Genomic DNA, 25,186 nt, shown 5'->3' on the forward strand with positions numbered 1-25,186 from the left:
TATTAACTGACCACCCGATTCACGTTGGCTGGGGGGCAGGGGGGGCATTCAGACATTTGTTCCCAAGGGTCTTTGAATTGTTAATCCGGCCCTGCCCCCAACGAACGCAACTCTCCACCTCTGAGACAACTTAAAATAAGTCTAGAGGACTCCTAACTCACTAGTCCCGACCTGAATGAGATTTGAGAGAGTGGTGAATTTCATCAAGACTCGGCCCTTAAAAGCGTGTCTATTCTCGGCACTTTGAGAGGAGATGGGAGCTGACCAAAAGGCTGTACTGTTTCACAGCGAGGCAAGGCTTTCCCGAGGTAAAATGCTGTCGCGTGTTTGAGCTCCGAGTCGCCTCTTCTTGGAGGAAGAGCGCATGTTTGAATCTGCAAGCACGTTCACTAATGAACATTTCTTGACGAAGCTGGCCTATTTTAGCGATATATTTGGAAAGCTCAATGAGTTAAATCTCCAGTTACAAGGCAAAGACAAGCACCTAGCAGATAAAATCACTGCATTCAACAAGACGATTGTGTGTGAGATTAGGTGCAGATCTATTTAAAATCATTATATTCAGCACATTTGTAGGCCTATCATATGTTGACTATTGATGAGATTTGTATCATATGTTTATGATCCTATTCACTATTCTCGACAATATTGATAAAAAAATAAATATTAATAAAACAATTAAAAAAAAAACCCATGAACAAAGACTCATTGATATCTGCAATAGAGTTTTTTTTGGCGAAACAAGCTCACAGCCGAACGAGTCATAGCACTGAAGGGAGAGGCAACTGGCATGTGATCTCCCCACGGGCCAATGGATGTACAAGTTTTCTCCTGTGCCTACGATATTTAATCCAGTGTTTTGTCAAGTTGCAAAATGCTATTCATTTTAACGAATTTTTATGATAGTATGAAGTACTTTTTGTATAGGGTACTATCTTAATTGCTTTATTTTCCCGTACAACTACGGAGGTTAGCTTTTTACTAACTGGATGCATCGTTCAACTAACCAACATGTAAGTTACGACTGTTTCCCAAAACTGTCGTACTTACATAGTACTGTAAGTTTGGACCATGATAGTTTCCAAACTTCAGTAGTCTGGACTAAGGTGGTTAATGATGTTTAGTAACACGTGAACGGGCACCTGCATATACTTCTGTGGCGGATTGCGTTAAGCCCGGCAGATGACAGCCGCCGTTGCACAGCAGTTACCAGTCCCCTGTCCAAGAGTTCGAATCTGGGTTAAGATTTTGACAACAATATTGACATCGTTGTTTACCTAAGTTTATCTTTTGTGCAGATCATATTATCAAAATCAGAATCAGCCTTCTTGGCTTGGTTTGCGTAAACTAACAAGAACCCCCCCCCGCGCGAAAATCAGCTACATATTCTCAGCACCACCTTATTATTATCTGCAGGTGTGTGACTTTTACTTACGTGCACATGGCTGCAAATTGACTTTTTTTATGTATTTTCTGCCTTGGACATTTTAAAATATGGATGTATGGTGGTTAGAATTGTAAATATCAATTAGAAACCTAAATATATTTATAATTATTAATTTGCAAACAAATAACTGGCGTCAGTGACGTCGTTGACATGAAGATCCCTGGAACTATGCTTCTACTAGCATTCTACCACAGGTCGAGAGGTGTAGTTGTAACCAGGGCTTTGAACCGGTTCAAGGAACGAAAACGAAAACCGGGAACTTTTTGTATTTTACAGGGAACAGAAACGAAACCGGAAACGTTATTATTTTTTATGTTCTGGAACAGGAACACTTATTTAAAATAATGGTAACCGGTTAATACCGGTTTTATTTCGTTCCTCAAAGTTTTTGTTGCCTAATTAACTAAAAAAAAAAGTAATTATTTTCCTGCACACGTTACCATGACGGCTGAGGTTCACTTCCTCTGTGACATCACATCAGACATTCGCTGACTGAATGGAGAGAGAGCGGTGGATTACAAAGTCTCCACTCCACATCTTAAATAAGAGGTAAATTACGATCCATCGTTAATTAAAACGCTCATTCCAAACACAATATCAATAGCTATATTTGTCGACTCCACGTTAATGATGGACTAGCGAACATTAGGCCTACTGGATGGCCTTTCCCCCCGACAGTTGGAATTTGTTGTTGCCCGAGTGGCATAACCACGTGTCTTAATAATGTCGTTACGTTTGTGTGGAAATTTTCTCTTTTAACAATAAACTACACATTTGAAATAATTGTAGGCCTATTTAATTATTATTATTATTATTAATATAATTATTATTATGTAATAATAGTTGTAATATTATTACATTTGGTTTAAGCTGGATAAGAAAGATGTGACATAATTCTATAGCATTAAACAGCTGACAGGAATGAAATTAACCGTTCCGGGAACAGTATTTTTTTGTTCTAACTGGTTCGGGAACGTCAATTTATTGGTGGAACTCATAACCGGAAACGTTATAATTCCGTTTCTGTTCGGAACGAACCGATTGGAAAAAAAAATCGGTTCAAAGCCCTGGTTGTAACTACACAACTTTACGATAGTGGTTGCGAACATTCGTTGCTACTATGGTTTTGGGAAACACTAACGTAGTGTAATGATGCATTGGACTATGTAAGTTCCAAATATGAATGTAATTCTGCGGCATAAAGCAGATGTATTTGTTTATTGTACAGAAAAATAAAAATTACATGTCAAGCAGTCAATTGACTACATTGCAGTCAAGAGGTAGGGCAAATTAATTTACGAAACCAAAACGTGGGTCATAGTTGTCTAAGCCTCTATAGCGTAGCCTGTTAAAACGTCGCAGAAGCCTACCCAAGGCTACAGATTAATTCTGAACAGTTATTTCTCTACTGGCTCAATTATCACACCACTGTTTTGATTTGCGTAGTTGCGTTACCCCAACACTGACAATAATGTAGACAGCAAATTTCGATTTCGATTTTCGTTACCACCGTGTAGTCAAGCCTTAAGCCATACCCAAGTAGCCTAAATCGAGGTAAATCAAGCTTTTTCAGAAGGGGCGGCAGGCAGAGCGATGTACAGTGGCAGAGCGACGCACAGTGGCTGAAAGTGGTACTGAAGCTTCACGCAGCTTCACGCCTCGTAATACGCGACTGAAGTGGCCATTTGAAAGCGATGCCCACTGTAGCTCATAAACTGTCAATATCTCTGAAAAAGTCACATTGAAATACTCAGGTCCTTAGACCCATATGTTTACCTCCAATGTATGCTTTTCTTTGTTGATTGGACAGGTCACTATCACTATAGTGTCAAAAATCACATGTTGTCACCAAAAGGACCATTGTTGAGGCCTTAAATAAACACAACTTCAGAACTATGCCATAGCGAAAAGTTATATTAGGCTTTTCACCATGCTAAGGATCAATATTACATTTTAGTCAAATAACACAAAAAAACAATTCATACTTAAACATCATGTTTTAATTCAAATATTTTTGGTTTCACTCTTCATCATTACAGCTTTCCCCCACACTTACACAATGTGGTACATCAAAGTCCAGCTCAGTGGCACTTACAGTTGCCCATCCAGCTACATGGCAGAGACTCCTAGCTTCCCCAGGAATACTAATATATATTCGGATAAAACTTCAGCGATAGCTATGCTCATCTCATCCTTGGAAGTCACCATGTTGTTTAGATTGAACAGTAGCTTCTCGTTGCGTCACACCTAAACCCGCCTCAAAACCAACGCTGATTGGACGTTCGTTTGGCGAACTGCTCCAAATTTTCTTTATCAGAGAGATGCCAGAGTGATCTGCGAGTGAAGATCTGAAACTCGCGAGATCAGGATGGTCTCACGAGGCTAGAGAGGGACTGCTTCAAGACAAAAGCTGCAGCGTGCAGGGCACGCTTTCCATGCTGGAATAAGGCATGATGGGTCGGGGGGATTGAATCTAGGGATTTGAGGCCTGAGTGAAAACCGACACCGCAGTTCTTACTATACATGAGTACAGTCGAGCGTTTGAGAACTTGCATGTGCACTGATTCCAGTGTGAGGCTGGTTGGGTCTTGGGTGATCAGAATGAGGGTGCCGATCCAATCCACAGCTCTGAGAGGCCTAACTCCTGGAACTTTTTAAATAAATTGGTTAGTCAGACATTTGACACTTGTTTTAAAGCCATTCTTATTTGTAAAATTATTATAAGTGCCTCTGCCGTGCACGTCCCTGCCACCTCCACCCCAACACACAACCACCCCCCACCCACCCACCTTCCGAGAGTGGAGAACGTCTTCGCACCGGCCAGCATAGGAGCAATGTCTTCCAGAGTGGGCAAAATATACTTTGCGCACTGTGCTACTCGTTTTCCTAATCAGGCTGTACATCATATCGGGTGTAGCCTCTATTACAGCGCCAAGGAAAAATCTTCTGGAATGTCTTTTACCCCACAAAGTTTGAGCAGGCTGGGAATAATACTTTTCAAGATATTAATGCCCAAACATGGCTGCCAAGCATTTCTGAGAGTGTAAAAATTATACAAAATCATGGTTGATTTTTTTTTTTTTAAAACATTGGAAGTTAACAAAAATATTTGGTATATTGTACAGGTCTTAGTTTTTGGGCCCAAATATTACTGTAGGTAGACAATCTTTGAGCAAAACCTGAGACGGTGCAGCAACCATTTCCTTGATTTTGTCTGATTTGACACGAAAAGACCCAGTGGCCAAATCAGCCACGTCTGACACCTTGTCATGAGCGGCGACATTAACGTGATGTAACGTAACAACCGAGTAGGTTTAGACAGTAAAATATATGGACAGAGTCATCACGTAGACGTCAGTCGAGACGGGTGAAGAAAATTTCAACCGTTTCCTATTGGTCGACGAGGCTTTCTGTGCAGGCTCAGGGGATGTACTGTAGATGTAACATAGGCACAAAGTCTGACTCGTGTTAGCTGCACTGAGAGATTAATGACAGAGTGGTTAATGTAGGCCCCTACTTCGTTACCACCACGTCTACATTTAGTTTTCTTAAAAGTCCTAGTTGTTCGTAGATAAATGGGACTTTCGTTCTTATCCAGAGAATACGTTTTTTTGCTCCTGTGCGATGCTTTAACGCTCTCTGGTCGCATGCTCATTACGTAAATTACGTCATGATAGTATTGTTTTCGGAAAAAAAGTTTATTACTCAGCCGGTAAGTCAGTTATGAGGTTATGACGCCAATCACACAATGTTGTATTACTCCGAAAATAGAAAAGGTTCATAATAAAGGCTTAAAATGTTTCAGCTGTAACATTATTTGATGTCAAAGTGGCGCCAAATTGAACGGGGTTCAATGGAAAGGTTAGGTGGAGCTGGTCTCCTATTTAGACTCAGATCCGCCATAGTGTCGACACTCTCTGAACGTTCGCTTGCCCCCTTGCTCAGAACTAATGCTTTATTTCTTAACCACATAAAGATGACATCACAGGTGGGGACTATGGTGGCCCGTATAGTCACTTATCACTACAATAATATCAAAAATGATTACAGTGCCTATAAAAAGTATTCACCCACCTTGGATATTTCCACCTTTACTGCTTTTATAACTAATGAAATATCGATCAATTTAATTTGGCCTTTTTTACAATAATTTACAAAAATCCCCTCTTTAATGTCAAAATGAAAACAGATTTCTACAAACTAATGTTAATTGATTAAAAATATATAATGCAAAATAAGCGATTGCATAAATATTCACCCCCCTTTTAAGTGACTGACCTAAATCCACAGCGATCCAGCTAAATGATCCAACCGGCAAAATTTGTAACATTTGTGTGTTGTTCTTTGTACAAGAGTAAACATAACAAGAGCAAGTAACTTATTCTCACAGGCTAGGCACAGCAATAGAGGTAATAGAAGCTAAACTGGAAACACATACACTTACATTTAGATTTTTAGTTTAATTTATTTTTTGACAGGGAAGCTGTGTGGAAACAGGAATATGTATTGTCACTCTTTTTAAAGCACTCCATAAAAAAAGGCACTTTCTCTCCTGGAAGAAAAAGGTCAGGGTCTCAAGCCCCTTTTGACATCTATGTGTGCACGTGTCTGAGCCCACCTGTGACATCACTAGACGTCTGCTCACCGTACAGGCAACTTGTAATAAGGAAGTAGGAAATGCAGCTTCGTGCCTGCCAAGGATCGAACCCGGGACTCCCGGGTGGTAACCCCCAGCTCATGCACTCCACCACTTGTGCCTTTAGATAAAGCTAAGAAAAGACAACCTATAAAGAAAAGGGGGGAGGGAAGGGAAAGTAAGAAACAAAAGGGTGGGAATTGAACCCTGGTTGCATACCCCAGGTTTACCCCTGAGCTATTGAGCAGATGCTCACTTTGGAATGCCAGTTGGATTTGTCACTGAGGTTAAGGTTAGGGTTATGATATGATTTATACTTATCACTGAGGTTAGGGTCAGGGTTTGGGTAAAGGTTAGGGTTATGATATGGTTTATACTTATCACTGAGGTTAGGGTTTGGGTTAAGGTTAGGGTTATGATATGATTTATACTTATCACTGAGGTTAGGGTTAGGATATGGTTATGATATGATTTAGACTAAGCCATAAATTACACACAAATAATTTACAGCAGACAATAATGACGGATCTTTACTTAATGCTATTAGATATGGGTCCATAAGTTTATTTAGGCTGCTTATATTGACGAGATATGAATATTTTGTATTTGAAATACGTATTTTAAATACATGTATTAGAAATACTGCCCATCCCTGGCAACATGGTAAAAAGATGAAAATGACTTGATTTCACTTTCAATTACTTTTACATTCTCCAAGGTATTAACATTAACATTTTTTATAACTCCATGTAGGACATTTCTGTACATAAATGAAAGCACTGTGGAAGTAGTAATGCAATATTTAGAAAATGTAGGCTACTCTTGTACTCTTGATACTCAAGTACTTTTAAAAACAAGTACTTCAGTACTTTTACTTAAGTAGACATCTGAATGTTGTACTTTTACTTGTACTTGTACTTGAGTAAAATTTAACAAAGGGTATCTGTACTTTTACTCAAGTAATAAAGCTGTGTACTCTGTCCGCCTCTGAGAATAGCCTATAGAACTGGAATGTCATATCAACAATATGGCCGCGGCGGTGTTTGCGAATAAGCCCTATAGTCAGTCAAAGTTGCCATGAATGTAGTTTTGTTTCCACTGGTAGCAGTTAAATATGTGCAAGACTTTGTAAAGTGACATTTTCTTGGTTCTTGTTTGCATATACAGCCCCAAATGTTTGGCCCACGTTTTAGAGAGAAAAGAAGAAACAGTATCTCAATAAAGTATCTAATAGCCTACTCATTTTTACCTGTCACATGCTTTTATTTACTGTAAGAGATTGTGACAATCTTTCATTAAGAAATATTTGTATATTTTTAAACAGTTCATTTAGTATTTTAAAACGGTGATGGTCTTTGTCTGTACAAGTTTGATGAAGAGCCGAAGGGCTCGAAACATCATTTGTGTTGGGGATTGACAAAAACAAAAAAAAACGGAGAGCAAGTGTGCGGACCTTCTCTGTTACGTTATATTTTTAATCAGGCCTTTGAAGGAAATTATTTTAATGCCTAGCCTCATCATTTTGCAGGTAAGAACTCCCTCTCTGGCAAGGCTACCTACGTCATTGTGCTTCTAGGACCCAAGTGTCCAATTTCAGATCAAACGTGTAAGTGGGTGGTAGAGGTCAAGCCGACAGGTGACACAATGACTGTGGGCATAACACCTTCAGCAGACTGCATTGTCGGACAGTATCACATCTTTTTGACTGTGTTAGTAAAGTCTTCGGGAAAACAACGGACAGACCTCAACACAGACATTTATGTCCTCTTCAATGCATGGTGCCCAGGTAAGATTTAATATTCATCATAATTGTAGGCATTGTCCATATTTTAATTATACTGTCAAACTAGATCAAGAATTGGTCTTTTTCTGTATTGTCTGATTTTACTGTAGAAGATGAAGTCTTCTTGAGTGATGAGAATCAGCGGAAAGAGTACGTTCTCAATGACCAGGGAATAATCTTCAATGGAGAGACAAACAATGTAGCCAGCAGGCCATGGAACTTCGGACAGGTGAAAAACAGAGAGCCATTAAAATATTACTGTCATTTGTTTTAATGTTTAGTGTCAGTATTCAGGGCAGTATCATTTGAGTCTCTGATTGCCTTACATTTAAGGGTTGATAGAGGTGAATCAAATACTGTAGAGTTTAATTTGCTGTAGATGCTGTAATTCAAATGTATGAAATGAAATTGATTTTTATTTCATCTTTATAAATGGGGTTGTGGGTTAAGTATTGATCATGGCCTGCCCAATCATGTAGCCCACACATTTAAAGCAAATTATTTTCCCAAGCAGTACAAACCTGGTGTTCTGGATGCCTGTTTCTATGTCTTGAACATGTCAGGCATACTGCTGGATGATAGAAATAAGGTTATTCTGGTAAGCCGGAGAACATCTGCAATAGTAAGTATGACCTGAGGTGAGCAGGATATTCTCAAATGTATTGTATCACATCACATAATAACTAGGAAGATGGTTTTATCTAAAGCAACTTGGAGTGAGGCACAATGCAAGTGAGTAGTTGATCAAGGAAAGAAAATTGAAGGCAAAGTGCCATGAAAAGCCATCATTCATGGCCACAAAACACGGTTCTTTCTTCCTTCATGTGTAGGCCTAGGGCAACCCACTCCACATGTTATGAGATTCAGAGAGAAGTTGTTGGAGCCTATTGGGCAATTATTCATGTGGGTGCTATATAACCATGAGGGGGTGCTACATATCTGCTAAATACAGTTTTTTCTCAGTCGCTTTGGTGCATTTCTCATATCATTCGGAACGGTACGGAAAAAGTGGTAAGCGGAATAATAATAACTAGAAATGCAATTCCAAGGAATTACCAGTGCATGAAAATGCTAAAGTTGTGATGTAAAATATCATGTATAGTTAAAACAGATAATACAGAGATGGTTACTACGGTGATGCTAGGATAGACATGGTGGTTGCATAGCTTAATAAGAGTTGATAGTTTAAAAGTAGACTGTTTAAAAGCTGAATGTAGATAAAAGTTGTTGATAGACAGTAGATAGTTTAAAAGTTGTTGATAGACAGCTAGTTTAATAGATAGTTTAATGATAGTTTAAAAGTAGACCGTTTAAAAGTTGAAGGTAAATAGTTTAAAAGTTGTTGACAGACTGGAAGTTGAATGAATGTTGATATTCAAATCGTTTAATGGCTGTGTATAGGTAGATATTTGACGATAACTAAAAGTTGGAATGGCTCTAATTTTTGCTAGCAGTTATGCTAAGATTTTTAATTCTGCTAACCATGCTACTTAATGTTTTATAGCAGTGCTAGCAATGCTAACATGCTAACCATGTTACTTAGCTAACTTAACTAACATTTTTTAGCAGTTTTGCTAAACATGCTAACTATGTTAGCAATGCTAACATGCTAACTATATTAACCATGTGACTTAGCTAACCAAGCTTATCATTTTTAGTAGTTATGCTAACTATGCTAACTAGCATGTTAGCATGCTAACTATGTTAACCATGTTACTTAGCTAACTTAGCTAATCATTTTTAGCAATTATGCTAACTATGATAACTAGCATGTTAACATGCTAGCATGCTAACTATGTTAACCATGTTACTTAGCTAACCTAGCTAATCAATTTTAGCAGTTTTGCTAAAAATTCTAACTAGCATGCTAACATGCTAGCATGCTAACTATGTTAACCATGTTACTTAGCTAATAATTTTAGTAGTTTTGCAAAAAATGCTAACTAGCATGTTAGCATGCTAACTATGCTAACCATGTGACTTAGCTAACCTAGCTAATCATTTTTAGCAGTTTTGTTAAAAATGCTAACAATGTTAACATGCTAACTTTGTTAACCATGCTAACTAACTACAGTGGGTAGGAGTCATAGTTGATGAAAAATGTTGACATAGTTGATGACAAGTTAAAAGTTGTTGATAGACAGCTAGTGAATGTATATAGTTTAAAAGTTTAAAAGTTGAATGTAGATAGTTTAAAAGTTGTTGATAGACAGCTAGTTTAATAGATAGATAGTTTAATGATAGTTTAAAAGTAGACCGTTTAAAAGTTGAATGTAAAAAGTTCAGTAGTTTAATGGGTTACATTGTTTAACAGTGGATTATTGTAGTGAGGACTTTTATTTTGAAACAGTTTTGGGCAGAGGAAACAGTTGAATAGGATGTGTAGTCTTAATTGACCCAGATTGTATGCTTAAAGCCTGAGGCTGCAGGTGGCCTGAACACCTGCCATAGGATTCTATTTGCTTAACGGCCGTATTATGATGTCACAATCGGCAATGTTAAGTCTATGGGGATTTTTAAAAAGTTTTTCTTTAATAGTTTAAAAAGTTGAAAAGTTGAAAAGACATAGCAGCTTGGTCCGTTTGAAGACCTACGTTACAAAGTTTGAACAAAGTTTCTAAGTTAAACTGTTCAAGAGAAATTGCGTACGGAAAAAGTGGTAAGCGGAATAATAATAAGAAGTTGTTAAAGTTGCCTAGGAAGAACAGTACAGTGCATTTTCATGCACTGTAAATAGACTTTGGAAGAACAGTACAGTGCATTTTCATGCACTGTAATAAAAAGAAGAAGAAGAAGCCTGGGAAGAACAGTACAGCATTTTTATGCACTGTAATAAGAATAAGAAGACTTGGAAGAACAGTACAGTGCATTTTCATGCACTGTAACTAGAACAGCAATTCCGGGGAATTACACGAGGGGATGCAATTTGCTGGCTAGGGTGTTGGTGGGGCTATTGAGCTCAATGCTAGCTGGTTTTGTAGGATAATTGTGATACCTGCAAAGGTGGTTTTGGAGTAACCAAATTTGAATCTTGTTTGATAAGGCATTCTTGAGATATCACACTCAAGGTGTTTTTGACTTTGACATTTGACCTTCAACCTGCAACATCAACTCACTTCATCTTTAAGTCCATACAAACACTCGTACCAAATTTGAAACAAGTGTGTCAAGCCGTTCTGGAGATATAATTCTGAAAGCATGAGATATGGCTGGGACTTTTATTTTTAACACACAGGAAACACTTCAACAGGATGTGTAGTTCAGGGAGAGTCAGATTGTATGCTTAGAAGCTGAGACAATTGGATTCCTCAGAGGTGGCACCTGTGCCAGTGTTCTGATTAGCCCGGGAACAACTCCTTAATGAGCACAGCTGGCTCTATTATGATGTCACAGCCTCCACTCAAGTCTATGGGGAAAATACACTTTTAATTGCATTTATCTCAAAAAGTATAAACTTCTCAAAAATGAAAAATGGATAGGCCGTTAAAGGCTTGGAAGATCTAAGGAACGGTGTTTCAACCATGTTTGTATGTTAAGCGGTTCGAGCTGAATAGCGTGCACAAAAAGGTAAAAAGAATAATAATAACTAGAAAATGTAATTTCGAGGAAATTACCAGTGCATGAAAATGCAAAACATATATTTAAAATAAAATGCAAAACAAACTTTTATTTGGAAACAGTTGTGGGCAGAGGAAACAGTTGGCGGGAGTCATAGTTGATGATAACTGGCAGTTGAAATGGCTGAACAGTTAAATAGAACAGTAGTTTAAATAGTTAAATGATTTAATAGTGAATTATTGTAGTGAGGACATTTATTTTGAAACAGTTGTGGGCAGAGGAAATAGTTGAACAGGATCTGTAGTCTATGCTTAAATCCTGAGACAAAGTATATAGTTTAAAAGTTGAATGTAGATAGTGTAATGGATGTTGATAGACAGAAAGTTGAATGGATGTCGATAGGCAGATTGTTTAATGGATGTTGATAGTTTAATGGGTGGATGAGTGAATGGTTTGAATAGATAGATAGATAGATAGATACTTTATTGATCCCTAGGGGAAATTCAAGGTCACAGTAGCATACAGACAACATACACACACACATTCACTAACAGCAGAAAAAGTAATTAAAAGTAAAAGTAATATAAAAAACACAACTAAGCAATAAGGACTGTAGAAGATAAAGAATATACTAATACTAAAATACAAATTATACTAAATAAAACTTAATCTAAATCAATTCTAAAAAACGGTATCCACATAGTGGGTGATTAATCAATCAGGTGCGCTTGCAATGACTGAAGCAGGGACTGAGCCTGTGGTCCTCTGGTCATAAGGTAAGGTAAGGTGCTCTTTGTGAATGAGTGTCATGGTGATGGTGCAAATGAGTAAGTCAAACGAGTGCAACAGTGCAAGAATAAAGTCTATATATCTATGTATAAATAACTATATTAAGAAAGGTATAAGTGTGGTCACAGTTTGGAGGGAGGGGTTGTGCATATGTGCTAATAAAGCACGCAAACAGTGAGGCAATGGTAAAGTGGCTAGTGGACAGACAGTTCAAGACATGGAGGTGGTGAAGAGGCAGACAGACTATGCGGAGAAGTCTATTTCTCCTCTTCCCTTAAGTCAGTGGTCCCTAAACTTTTTCTTCCGAGGGCCAGCTCACTATGCCTGGCTCTAAGAGAGGGCCAGAGACTCGGAGTATATCAGTAACCATAAATAGCTTAGCGCTGTGAACAAAGGCAGTCTACCTTAGTTGAATATTCCATTACATTTAATCTATAGGCTATTGCCATTTAATACCATTGTTATTTGTGTTTATATTGCCATCTTGCCATATCAGTGTAAAATGTAGCTCAAATTAAATAATACTAATAATAGCATTCTCAAAACTATAAGCAGGGAGTCCCAAACATATATTTTGTATCCGGCCCGCGGGCTGTAGTTTGGTGACCACTGCCTTAAGTGATGCATTGAACAGTTCAATGGCCCTGGGGATGAATGACTTCCTCAGTCTGTCTGTTGTGCAAGGCAGTGAGCGAAGTCTCCAGCTGATCAGGCTCTTCTGCTTAAAGCAACACCAAAGAACTTTTCCTCTGTCGCACGCACACTATTTGTTTATCCAGCAACGGCTTTGCAAATAACGATGTCCATAGACAAGGTAGAATATGTTGCATGATTTTATGAAAGTACGATGTATTGCGACATCATGCAAGTCAAATTTGTAGTTTCTTATGTCTCATTCCATCGAACTACAAACCCGCTACCCGATCTGGGGGTCGTTTCTAGAAAAGTTAGCAACGACGTTGCTCAACCACCATGGTACGACGCAACTTGCGACCAAACAACGACACTGTTACACCTGTTTCCAGAAAGCATCGTACCTGTGTCGCAATTCGCTACCTCCGACGTTCGAACACCATAGTTCCAACAACGTTGTTGATGATGCAGCGATACATATCATTGGTGGAAACAGTGGCAACGTGTAATACCCCACCCCCTAGAAATGTTCTGTCACGGCCTATGTCGACATGTTTCTAATCTAAACCTAGTGATTAATGCTGGTATTGTCATTGCCATCAGCCAAAACCTAAACCTATTGCAAGCATATAAAACAGTTAACTTAAGCAGACCAATATGAGTCATTATTTGTGTTAAATATCTATGTGTTGGAAAAAATATATAGCCTGGACAAATATCTGGGTATCCCATAGATTATCAACTGTCTCGTGGCTTAACGGCAGCGCGTTGGTGCACTGCGCGCTCGGCCGGAGTTCGCATTCTATCTCTTCTTTTCATCTCTGAGTAAGAGTAGGCCTACGAGACACAACAATAGGTTTTGACCATACATATTTATGTATATAGTTACTCTACATCGAGAGACCATAGGTAGGCAATACATCAGTCAAAAACAATTGAATCTACGTGTCACACTAGTTCACCTGCAGGTAGCGAGAAGCAAGGACAATCTCACATCATAAGAAAACCGAACCTACAACGTTGGGATAACAAGTCTTCTGCTCTAGCCACTACACCATTTATCACTGCTGTTGTAAGAGTCTGTGAAGATTATAATACTAAAAGCAAGGCAATACTCGAATTAACATAAATAGCAAGAATGAGCCAAGTAGGGGAGTCAGTGTCTTAATCAAAATTAAGCTACAGGATAGATCAATCATTGAGTCACGAGATAAACATCCACTTCGCAAATTTTGGTTAGGCGGTTGTGATTTTTGGTTAGGCGCTCCGGACACCAACAGGAACTACCAAGGAACGACACAAGTGCGACTGCCTAGGGGCAGTAGTTCAAACGACCAAACTTTGCGTCCTTTTTTGCGATTGAGAGTTCGAACTACCTTTTCTAGAAACACCAAATCCAAGAACGATGGAGCGTACTACCAAGGTTGCGACGCAAGTTAGCAAACGATGCTTTCTAGAAACGACCCCCTGGCAAACTTGCATAGTGCGGTTACAGCCGATAGAGGGCCGCGAAGCGAATGCAGAAGTGTCGTTCACCCTGTTACGAGTTGATGAACCACGGAAACAATTTTGGAAAAATTATTTTAAGGTACAAAAAACTCTTTGGTGTAGCTTTAACAATAGTGCTGTGGAGTGGATGACACTCATTGTCCAAGATGTTGATCAGTTTGTTCAGGGTCCTTTTGTCAGATATTGAAGTGATGCACTCCAGTTCAGCTTCCACTACAGAGCCAGCTTTCCTTACCAGCCTGTCAAGTCGCCCCGCATCCTTCTTCTTTGTGCTTCCTCCCCAACATACCACTGCATAGAAGAGGACGCTGACAACAACAGACTGGTAGAACATCCTGAGGAGCTTGCTGCACACATTGAAGGAGCGCAGCCTCCTCAGGAAGTACAGCCTGCTCTGCCCTTTCTTGTAGAGTGCGTCAGTGTTGGCTGACCAGTCCAGTTTAATGTCCAGGTGGAGACCCAGGTACTTGTAGGTGCTTACCACCTCGACATAATGGAGACTGGTAGCAGAGTGGGCTTAGACCTGCGGAAATCCACCACCATCTCCTTGGTCTTTGAAGTGTTGAGTTGGAGATGATTGAGTTTGCACCATTGCACAAAGTCCTCCACCAGGCTCCTATACTCCTCCTCCTGCCCGTTCCTGATACACCCCACAATTGCAGTATCTGCAATTAGTATCAGAATAGGATGAATGGATAGAAAGTTGGATGGAATGTGCCTTATAGAATGAAGAGACACAGACAGAGTTGGCCTAGTTGAGCAAAAAGCAGTTGATACAGGTGCAATCAATTTAATTAGCCCATTGTGATGTCATAGTGCCAATGCAAAGTCCATGGGGAAAAATAAGCTTGTTTTTTGTTAATATCTCAAAAGGTATAAAGGTCACAAAAGTGAAAAGTAAATTGCTCAAGTGTCCCTTTCAAGACCTACGTTACAGAGTTTGAACAAAGTTTCTATGTTAATCGGTTGAAGCTGAATTGGACGCAGACATTTTGGTTAGAAGAATAATAATAAAAAGAAGAAGATTTCGGATAACAGAACAGTGCATTTCCATGCACTGTAATAAGAAGACGACTTCGGATATCATTTTTATGCACTGTAATAACTAGAAAATGTAATTCCAGGGAATTACCAGTGCATGAAAATGTAAAGCATATGGTGTAAAATATCATACAGAGTAAAAACAGATAATGCAAAGATAGTAACAATGTTGTTGCTAGGGTATATATGATGGTTGCTATGCCAAATAAAGTGGTTGCTATGCTGGTTGCCAGGGTAATCATGTTGGTTGCTATTGTGGTTGCTAGGTTGTTGATAAGGTAAATCATATGGTTACTAAAGTGTTGCTAGTGCTGCTGCCTTCTGTAATCCACTACCATTTCCTTGGTTTTATTGATATTCAGTGTCAAGCTGTTAGATTGACACCACTGTGCCACCTCATCAACCTGATCCAAGTAGAGCTGTTCATTGTTGTTACTAATCAGGCCCAAGATCACTGTGTCATCTGCAAACTTGATGATGGAGGTATGACTACTGTTGGCTTTGCAGTCATGTGTGTAGATGTTGTACAGCAGTGGACTCAAAACACAGCCTTGGGGAGCACCAGTGCTGATGGTTAATGTGTCAGATGTCAGACCCCCCACTCTAACCACTTGTGAACGGTTGGTGAGAAAGTCAAATATCCAGTGACACAGGGTGGTGTTCAGTCCTAAGGCCTTCATCTTTGTGACCAAGGTGAGAGGTACTATCGTGTTGAATGCTGAACTAAAGTCAATGAACAGCATCCTCACATAATTCCCATTCCCCTCCTCCAGGTGAGTTAAGGTGGTGTGCATGAGGTTTGAGATGGCATCCTCTGTAGACCTGTTGGCTCTGTAAGCAAATTGGAGGGGGTCGAAGGAGGCAGGGAGGGATGAGCAGATAATGTTTTTCACAAGCTTCTCAAAACACTTCATCACTGTAGACGTCAGGGCTACTGGGCGGTAGTCATTCAGACATGATGGACTTTTTTTTTTTTTCGGTACTGGAACAATAACAGACTGCTTGAGGCAAGTAGGAACTGTCTCTTGAGCCAATGATGTGTTAAAGATATAAGTGAACACAGGAGCTAACTGAGCAGCGCAGGATTTCAAAACCCTGTTAGAAATTCCATCCGGTCCAACAGCTTTTCTACAATTAACCCTCCTAAAGGCATTGCTCACATCGACCTCAGAGACACAGAAAGGTGCATCCTCATTTGCTTCACATGCTGCAGCTAGTGCAAGATAGTCTGTGTTTTTCATGTCAAAGCGAGCATAAAAAGCATTAAGTTCATCAGGGAGGGCTTTACTCACATTCATCATAGGAGGGGACTTTCTTTCAAAGCCAGTGATGGTTCGGAGTCCTTTCCACACTCGTGCTGGATCACCCTCCAAGAAATCAGCTTCAACTTTGTCTCTATAGCGCCGCTTAGCATCTTTAATAGCTCTACGTAAACTATAAGATGCTGCTTTGCAATCAGTCATATCCCCTGAAAGCCCAGCATTATAAGTCATGGTGCATGTCTTTAATGCCGTTCTCACTTCTCTATCCACCCATGGCTTCTGGTTAGGGAAGCTTTGGATCTTTACAGTTGGGATGATGGAATCAGTTAGCATATTGATGTAACTCAATGAGACTTCAGTAAACTCATTTATGTCAGCAGAGTTTGTCTTGAACATCTCCCAGTCAACGTTGCTAAGACAGATAGTTTAATAGACAGATAGTTTAATGAATGTTGAAAGTTTAGTTGAAGTTAAATGTAGATAGTTTAAAAGTTGTTGACAGACTGAAAGTTTAATGCGTGTTGATAGACAAATAGTTTAAAGGCTCTATATAGGTAGATAGTTGAAGATAACTGACAGTTGGAATGGCTCTAATGTTTGCTAGCAGTTATGTTAACCAAGCTAATTATTCTGACCAAGTTACTTAGCTAACTTAGATTAAGTTTTCTAGCAGTTTTGAAAAAAAAAATGCTAACATGCTAACTATGTGACTTAGCTAACTTAGCTAATAATTTTTAGCAGTTATGCTAAAATGTTAATTATGTTAACAATGTTAACAATGTTAATGATGCTAACTAGCTAGTGAGGACTTTTATTTTGAAACAGTTGAAGGCAGATGATACAGTTGATGGGAGTCATAGTTGACAAACAGTTACAGTAACAGTTGAACAGTTGAACAGTTAAAAAGTTGGATAGTTTAAAGGAACTTTATTTTGAAACAGTTGTGGGCACAGGAAGCAGTTGAACAGGATCTGCAGTCTTAATACAGCCATATTGTATGCTTAAGGCCTGAGACAGTTGCTCCAGGTGGCCTGAACACCTGACATAGGATTCTAATTGCTCTATTGTGATGTCATAATCTAATGTTAAGTCAATGGGGAAATTCACAATAGAGCACTTAGAATCCTATGCCAAGTGTTCCGGCCAGAGCCATATGGTTCCGGCCACCTCCAGCAACTGTCTGTCTCAGGCTTTAAGCACACAATCTGGCTCTCTTAAGACTAAAGATCCTGTTCAACTGTTTCCTCTGCCCACAACTGTTTCAAAATAAAAGTCTCCACTACAATAATTCCCTAATTAATTTAACCATTTAAACTATCCAACTATTTAACTGTTCAACTATTCCAACTGTCAGTTATCATTAACTATGCCTCTAGCCTACTATATTAAACCACCACCTACCTAGCAACCATTGAAATTAAGCATGTATGTCAGTTTCCATAGCAACCAATATGATTATACTAGCAAACCACTGTAGTAACTCCTTTATTTCTGATAGTAGCCACCATGGACACCCTAGCAACAACCTAGCAATGACTTCAAGTACCTTAGCAACAGCCTAGCAACCATATTCACAGTTAAAACCTAGCAACCAACATCATTAACCTAGCAACCAGCATAGCAACCACCATAACTACTCTAGCAACAGTCAGTTGTCAACTTTGACTTCTTTCAACTGTTTCCTCTGCCCACAACTGTTTCAAAATAAAACTCCTCACTACAATAATTCCATTTTAAATAATTTCACCATTTTAACTATCCAACTATTTTACTGTTCAGCCTTTTAAACTGTCAGTTGTCATCAACTATGGCTCCTGCCAACTGTTTCCTCTGCCCACAACTGTTTTAAAATAAAAGTCATCACTACAATAATTCTATATAAAATCAGTTGTCATCAACTATGACTCCCGCCCAGAGGCGGTCTTAACATAGAGGCATAGGTAGGCGGCTGCTTGGGGCCCCCTACCAGTAGTCTTAGTAGGGGGGCCCCCAACCAACCTAAAAATAAAAAAATAAAAACCCCTTATCATCATGAACGCTTCTAAAGTATGGTAAATTGTAATAATTATAATAATAATACTTAAAACATTGACATAGTAGTTAAAATGTCCAGTTCATGGTTATGTCCCTACACATACACCCCCTACTTCCACAATGAAATGGACTAGTCTGTAACGTGCGTTGCGCGAAAGATAAACAAGGACGACTGGGAAAGTGTTGACAATTTAGCGATTCTGTCGCTAGATTAAGTTTTGGCCATCCCTAGCGAGAGAAATGGCTTCTAGCGACTAGCTACAAATTTGCTTATTTCTTGCAACGATGGCAAACTCTGTTTCGTTGTTGAAACGTCAGAAAATCTCCCCTCTCATGCCTGTTTCGTTAGTGAATTAGGCCTAGGCTACATCGCGAATTCGCCCAAAGCGTTAGCCTACCCCACGATAATAAAAGTTACGACTGGCTTATGTGGTATCAGCCCATGTTATTACACAGAAGTAGATGTTCTATAAATCTAACAGCTCAGAAAACTTCACTGGAAGGTTCAGCAAAAACAAGACGAGAGCAATGACATGATGACAGGGACATGCTTGCCAGCATCGATCAACATGCACATTGAACAAAGGAAAGTAGGCTACAACTTCATTCACAAAGTAGATAATTCAAAATCGAGCATACAAGTAAAAAAAAGTAGAAAAACCTAGGCCTATAACATTTGTTTAGGCTATGTAACATGTTGTCAATGCAGGACAGACTGTCGGCTGGAGTAGCCTAAAAAAAAAAAAACAATTCTGTCGGTCTGTCCGAGTGACATTTAAGCCTAGCCTATATATCCAAAATATAGCCATTGCCTACAATTGTGTAGGCTACCCTATAGAGCATCACAGTCCCGCCCACAGGAGTTTCCGGAAGTAAGAATTCAATGCAATTTCTCCATTGACAATTCGGGTATAAGCCATAAAAACTTAACTGCACATGGTAGACTCAAAACCAGCTACGGCTGTACTAAGCGATTGTGTATGCTCATATAGACGCCAAAAGTTCACAGGGCACTAACCTCGTTTTGAGATAAATGTCTTTTATTCGCGATGTCTTGGATAAGTACTTCATTACCCACAATCCTGAACAATCCCACAATCCCACAGTGATGCCTCTGATTGGTGGAAAGGCCGTTCAGTCATAGTTTGAAACTTGAATCAGCGAAAATTATTGACAAGATGGCGGAGTCTTTTACTGCCTATGGCGAAAATCTTAATGTGAATAAAAACTTTCTAGACGAACATTGGTACTTGTATCAACAAGGATTGTGGTTTATATATCACAAGAACTTAGTCAGGGCCAATACACCATCAAATAGAACACTGTAAATGCTAGTTTGAACACTTAACTTTTCAGGTAGCCGATAGGCTAGCTAATCATTAGCCTTTCAGACGTTATAATGCTGCTAACATTAGCCTACATGCTGCAACACAGGTATGAAATATATTATGTTTTAGTGACCTTGTTGTTTCTATGAACATGAATTGTTGTTTATATGAAACATCAACTTAGACGAGGCATAAAAAGCCCTGTATATCCCCATTAAGAACTTAAACCTTTGAACTAGCTAGCTAGCTGATAAAGCTGGATGCTACCACCGGGTAGACACTGCAGTAAAATGGTCCGTCCATGTCCCCGGCCCGTGAATATTTCAGTTTCAAGGACGAAATCAAGAGTGACCAAAGGGGTGAAAACCACTTTAAATCGGGTCACATTATTGACTGTTGTGTGTCGAGGGTCAGCTTGTGGGTTTTGTATGGGCCAGCATGAGGAACAAGACCTATCAAACCTACGAAGTTGTGTGGTGAGTTTTGCAGGGAGGTTGGTAATGCTAGTTAAAGGAGAATTCCGGTGTGATTTTGACCTAAAGTGTTTTGAAACATGATACCGAGTGTGAACGTATGTCTCATAGCCCATCTCGGCTTGTCCCCTGCACTCCGAAATCTGGCGCTAGTTAGCCGATGCTACCAACAAGGCGGTCAATGGTTGTGCCTCGGCATCGGCATAGCCATGCAAATAAATCCGTGGAAATGCATGGATTCCAGTTGCTGCTACTGGAAGAAACTGTAATCCATGCATTTCCACAGAATTATTTTTGGAATCTGATCCCTTATCATACCTGTTCATTCTTACTCGTCGCTCGACTTATCGTGACTAAATTCAAGATGGCTGCAAACGCTAAACTTCGAGAAGATACTGTCTGTATAAATCATCTTGTAAGTAAACTACCAGTGCTTTTTCAAAGTTCTCAATGTCTCGTTTTAAATCTCAGGGCCCTTGGAAGTCTACCAATGAAGTGTGGAGATACATTGAGCCTCGTAAATGGTGTAAAACAGTGATTTATTTGCATGGCTATGCCGATGCCGAGGCACAACCATTGACCGCCTTGTTGGTAGCATCGGCTAACTAGCGCCAGATTTCGGAGTGCAGGGGACAAGCCGAGATGGGCTATGAGACATACGTTCACACTCGGTATCATGTTTCAAAACACTTTAGGTCAAAATCACACCGGAATTCTCCTTTAACATTAGCTAGGCTACTGTAGCCTTCATACTGTACGAGCTATATCAATCATTAACCTAGAAATACTTCTTCGTACATTTAATGAACATTTTGTGTAATAATTCAAGTTAATAAACTGAATATGGTGGTCCAAGAGCAGACCATGCACCGGTCCATGCATCAGGATGGCAGTCAGATACGAAGCACTGCACAATGTTGCTAACGTTAACGTTAACCGCTTTCACACACACGATATAAAATACACGATGGTAAATATAACATTCAATACCAAAACACTATTATTTACACGATTACTCCTGAAATAACTGCTATTAACTATATAAAAATCATTGTTTGGAGGAGATGGTTCGCTGCTGTCGCCGGTTGGAAATGAATATTTTGCGCTGGTTCGTGCTGCTTATATATTTTTCAGTGAGGCCCGGTGGTTTATGGGATGAGTAGTTCCTTCGCTCGGAAATGAAATTATGTACACGGTCTTGTACCTTTGACTTTTTTTGGACTTTCTATTCGTTTTTTCACTCGAAATGATATGTTCTATGCTTATGAGTTACGCCGTAGCTGATTAGCCTAAGACATGCTCTAAAACTCTTTAGATACGGATTTTTCCAAAACGTCAATGGGAGAAATGAATGGGAAATTTACTTCCGGAAACTAAGCTCTCTCGGAGGAGGGGCGGGACTGTGATGCTCTATAGTCCAGTCATTTTAGTAGAAAGGGTTGAACAAATTGCAACACAAGCAAACTTAACTGATTTTGTATCCTCAATATGTCCTGAGTAAGGGAAAAAAAGCCCCGAAGAATCCCAATAGGGGAAAGTTTAGAAAAAGACCTAAATATACCCTATTCATGCGCCTATACAGAATTTTTCTCACACAAATAGGGGAAAAAAATTAACCTTCACATATCACCATGAAAATTACTGAGTTGATTACTTACATCAAGACAAACAAAAAATGTATTATAAGTTTTTTGAAATTGTTTGTTAACATGGGCAAACAGGGCATAATGTAATTATGTATAGCTAATGTATAGTGACCCAAAACTAATTGCAACATTTGACAAACAAATGTTCCAAGGCATGGAGGAAGATAATACATGTCTTAACTGGTATTATATCTCATCTAGAGGGTATATTGTTATAGAAAATATATAGTTTATGGTGTTTCATTTGTTTTCCTTGGACAGTATAGGCCAAAATGTATCCACTTTACGCTAAATTCGCCTTTACAGAATAGAGGGCAATGTATTGTGCATGGCATAGAGGAAGATGGGAAATGTCTTAAATGGTGTTATATCTCCTCTAGAGGGTATATGCTTATAGAAAATATATAGTTTATGGTGTTTAATTTGTTTTCCCTTAATGGTGCAGGCCAAAATGTATCAGCTGTTCACTTGATTCGCCTATACAGAATAGAGGAGTATGTGTTATGCATGGTATGGAGGAAGATGGGACATAAGTTGATTGATGCTATATTTGATGTACAGTGCATATACTTTTAGAATATGTATAGTTTTGACTTTTCTATGACTTTGGTAAAACCATGACCCATGCATAGGCATGTATTGTTAATTATTAATCTTAAACTATATTTATTAGTATAGCATTTTTGCCAGATGTCACAACAATAGAGTCACTTGGAGGCTAACTGTAGTTATCCCATCTGCATCCTTCTGTCGAATTAGGACATGATCATGTCCATCTTCAACTTTGCCTTCACAATTTTCCTGCATTCACTAACATAAACATACTGTGCTGTCCAATTATTGTTTTAGACAAAAATTGTGCAAAGTAAAGGGGCAAAGTACAGGCCTCTCTGATTGGACAGACAGTATATCAGTCAACCCCTGGGCAAGAGGTCAATTACTATAAGACTTGCAAAATTATGGACTGATACTTTAGTGTGATGTACTGTATGTTTCAGTGACCTCTAAATCAGATTACGTAAAACACCAAAACCACTTTCCTAGGCTGAATAATGCTTAACTATGTGTTTGTACAAATTACACATTGTGGAACACTTACATGCAAAAACACACTTGGCTCTATTTAAAGATTCAACAACCATTTCCATTGATTCAAAGGGCCACAATGTAAAAATAGACACCAATTTTGCAACAAACCAGTCTGAAATAAGACAAAGAAATTCACTCTTTGAAAATAAAAGAATGTTCCTCAACAATGCAAGATTCTAAAATTCCATGTTAAGTTAGATGGGGTCAGATATTCTTTAGAACAGTGTTTCCCAAACTTTTTTTCTGGCGACCCACTTTTTAAAAATGACAGACCATCGCGACCCATTTCACTTCAAATCTACCCTGCAACCACCAATATTGTTTTAGGCCACAGGTTCTCCAACTTTTATATGCCTCCCCCAACCATACATTGCTATAGGATCTCTGCTTTGAACACGTTGTGTTGCATTTTGAGCACCATCAGCGTGAAAAGTTGGAAATGACTACTGAAAAGATACGTTTTAATGCGCATCCGAGAGTAGGGGAAATTCTCGCATGTTGCGCAGTCGCAGACAAATGGGTCCATAACACTGTGGACGTCAATTCCAATGTAAACAGCAAATAACTCAAGTCGTTATATTGTATTGTTGTATTATATTATATATTGTATAGTCGTTATATCAGAACAAGAGGCGTTTGCGCAATAGCCGGAAGAATGCGCCTTTACTTTGGAGTTAGCGAGGTAGAAAACGAGAGGAATAGTGTTTAAAATGCCCATTTAAATTGTAAACTAATATAATGCACTGTTGTGCATTTTAAATCAGAAATAAGAATGTGAGGAGGTTGCTATTAACTTTAAAGATTACATCTGCAATCGAAACTATGCAAATTGAATGGCCTTATGTCCGGTCTATGGATGTCTGCTTTAGTTGACAGCACCGTCACTAGATTTTAATCGGTAAAGTTGAGGAACTGGTATCTATTAATGTTGCAAATAGGCGGATTCATGTCCCTTGCAGTTTGCAACTGCGAGGTACATGGCAGGCGCCCCACAGAACGGTTTCATTTTGAGAGGTAGATATCCATGCTCAGGCATCCCCTCTGCAATGCGTTCGTCCCCCAGTTTCATGCGCCAGTTTCATGAGATTTTATGACAAAACCGTGACTGTGGTAGTTAACAATCTACATCCTAATAGAAAACTGTTAGCTTTCCTGGTATCATATGACAAATGGTATCAGTTAGGCCTATAACACAAGATAAATTGTGCTGGCGACCCAAATAAAATCTCCTGTGACCCACCCGTGGGTCGCGACCCAGACTTTGGGAAACACTGCTTTAGAATGTGTATTCTACAACATTCTAATTACAGTTTTGTCAGTATTTGCTGAAGAATAATGCATAAAACAACCCTCATTTTAACATATTTCCACCAACTGGATTTTCATGGTATTTTACTATGGTGTAAAGATCACCAATTGAAATATAAAAATGTGAAAATAAATTCTGTTGCAATTAGTTTTGGGTCAGACCTTTGCCTGGACTATTAGTTCCGTTGTGGTATTTATACAAATTAACTATACGTAATTACATTATGCCCTGTTTACCCATGTTAACAAACAATTTCAAAAAACTTATAATACATTTTGTTGTTTGTCTTGATGTAAGTAATCAACTCAGTAATTTTCATGGTGATATGTGAAGGTACATTTTTTTCCCCCTATTCACGTGAGAAAAATACTGAATAGGCACATGAATAGGGTATATTTGGGTCTTTTTCGAAACTTTCCCCTATCGGGATTCTTCGGGGGGGGTTTTCCCTTACTCAGGACATATTGAGGATTCAAAATCAGTTAAGTTTGCTTGTGTTGCAATTTGTTCAACCTTGACCCCTATTTTGGCTTAAAATGACTGGACTACTATGGTGAAATTATAATCAGATGTCATGCAGTGCAAAGTAGGACTGGGCGATATATCGGTATTACGACTACGACCGATATATTTTTGAAAATGATATGTA

At 39.0% G+C, this 25,186-nt stretch overlaps 1 protein-coding gene across 1 annotated transcript in view; it reads left to right on the plus strand.

Annotated features, from left to right (window-relative positions):
• LOC143131795 (coagulation factor XIII A chain-like) overlaps positions 1-25,186 on the plus strand; it is a 109,883-nt gene that overhangs the window by 20,509 nt on the left and 64,188 nt on the right. The window contains exons 2-4 of the mRNA XM_076291387.1: positions 7,681-7,869; positions 7,977-8,095; positions 8,381-8,488. Of these exons, the coding sequence (XP_076147502.1) occupies positions 7,681-7,869; positions 7,977-8,095; positions 8,381-8,488 (416 nt within the window). The remainder of the gene's footprint in view (positions 1-7,680; positions 7,870-7,976; positions 8,096-8,380; positions 8,489-25,186) is intronic.

Source organism: Alosa pseudoharengus, unplaced genomic scaffold (assembly GCF_046254945.1).
Source record: "Alosa pseudoharengus isolate Yale_2024_CS ecotype anadromous, Long Island Sound unplaced genomic scaffold, YU_APseudo_1.1 YU_APseudo_1.1_scf_18, whole genome shotgun sequence".
In the NCBI taxonomy this organism is placed as follows: Eukaryota; Metazoa; Chordata; class Actinopteri; order Clupeiformes; family Clupeidae; genus Alosa; species Alosa pseudoharengus.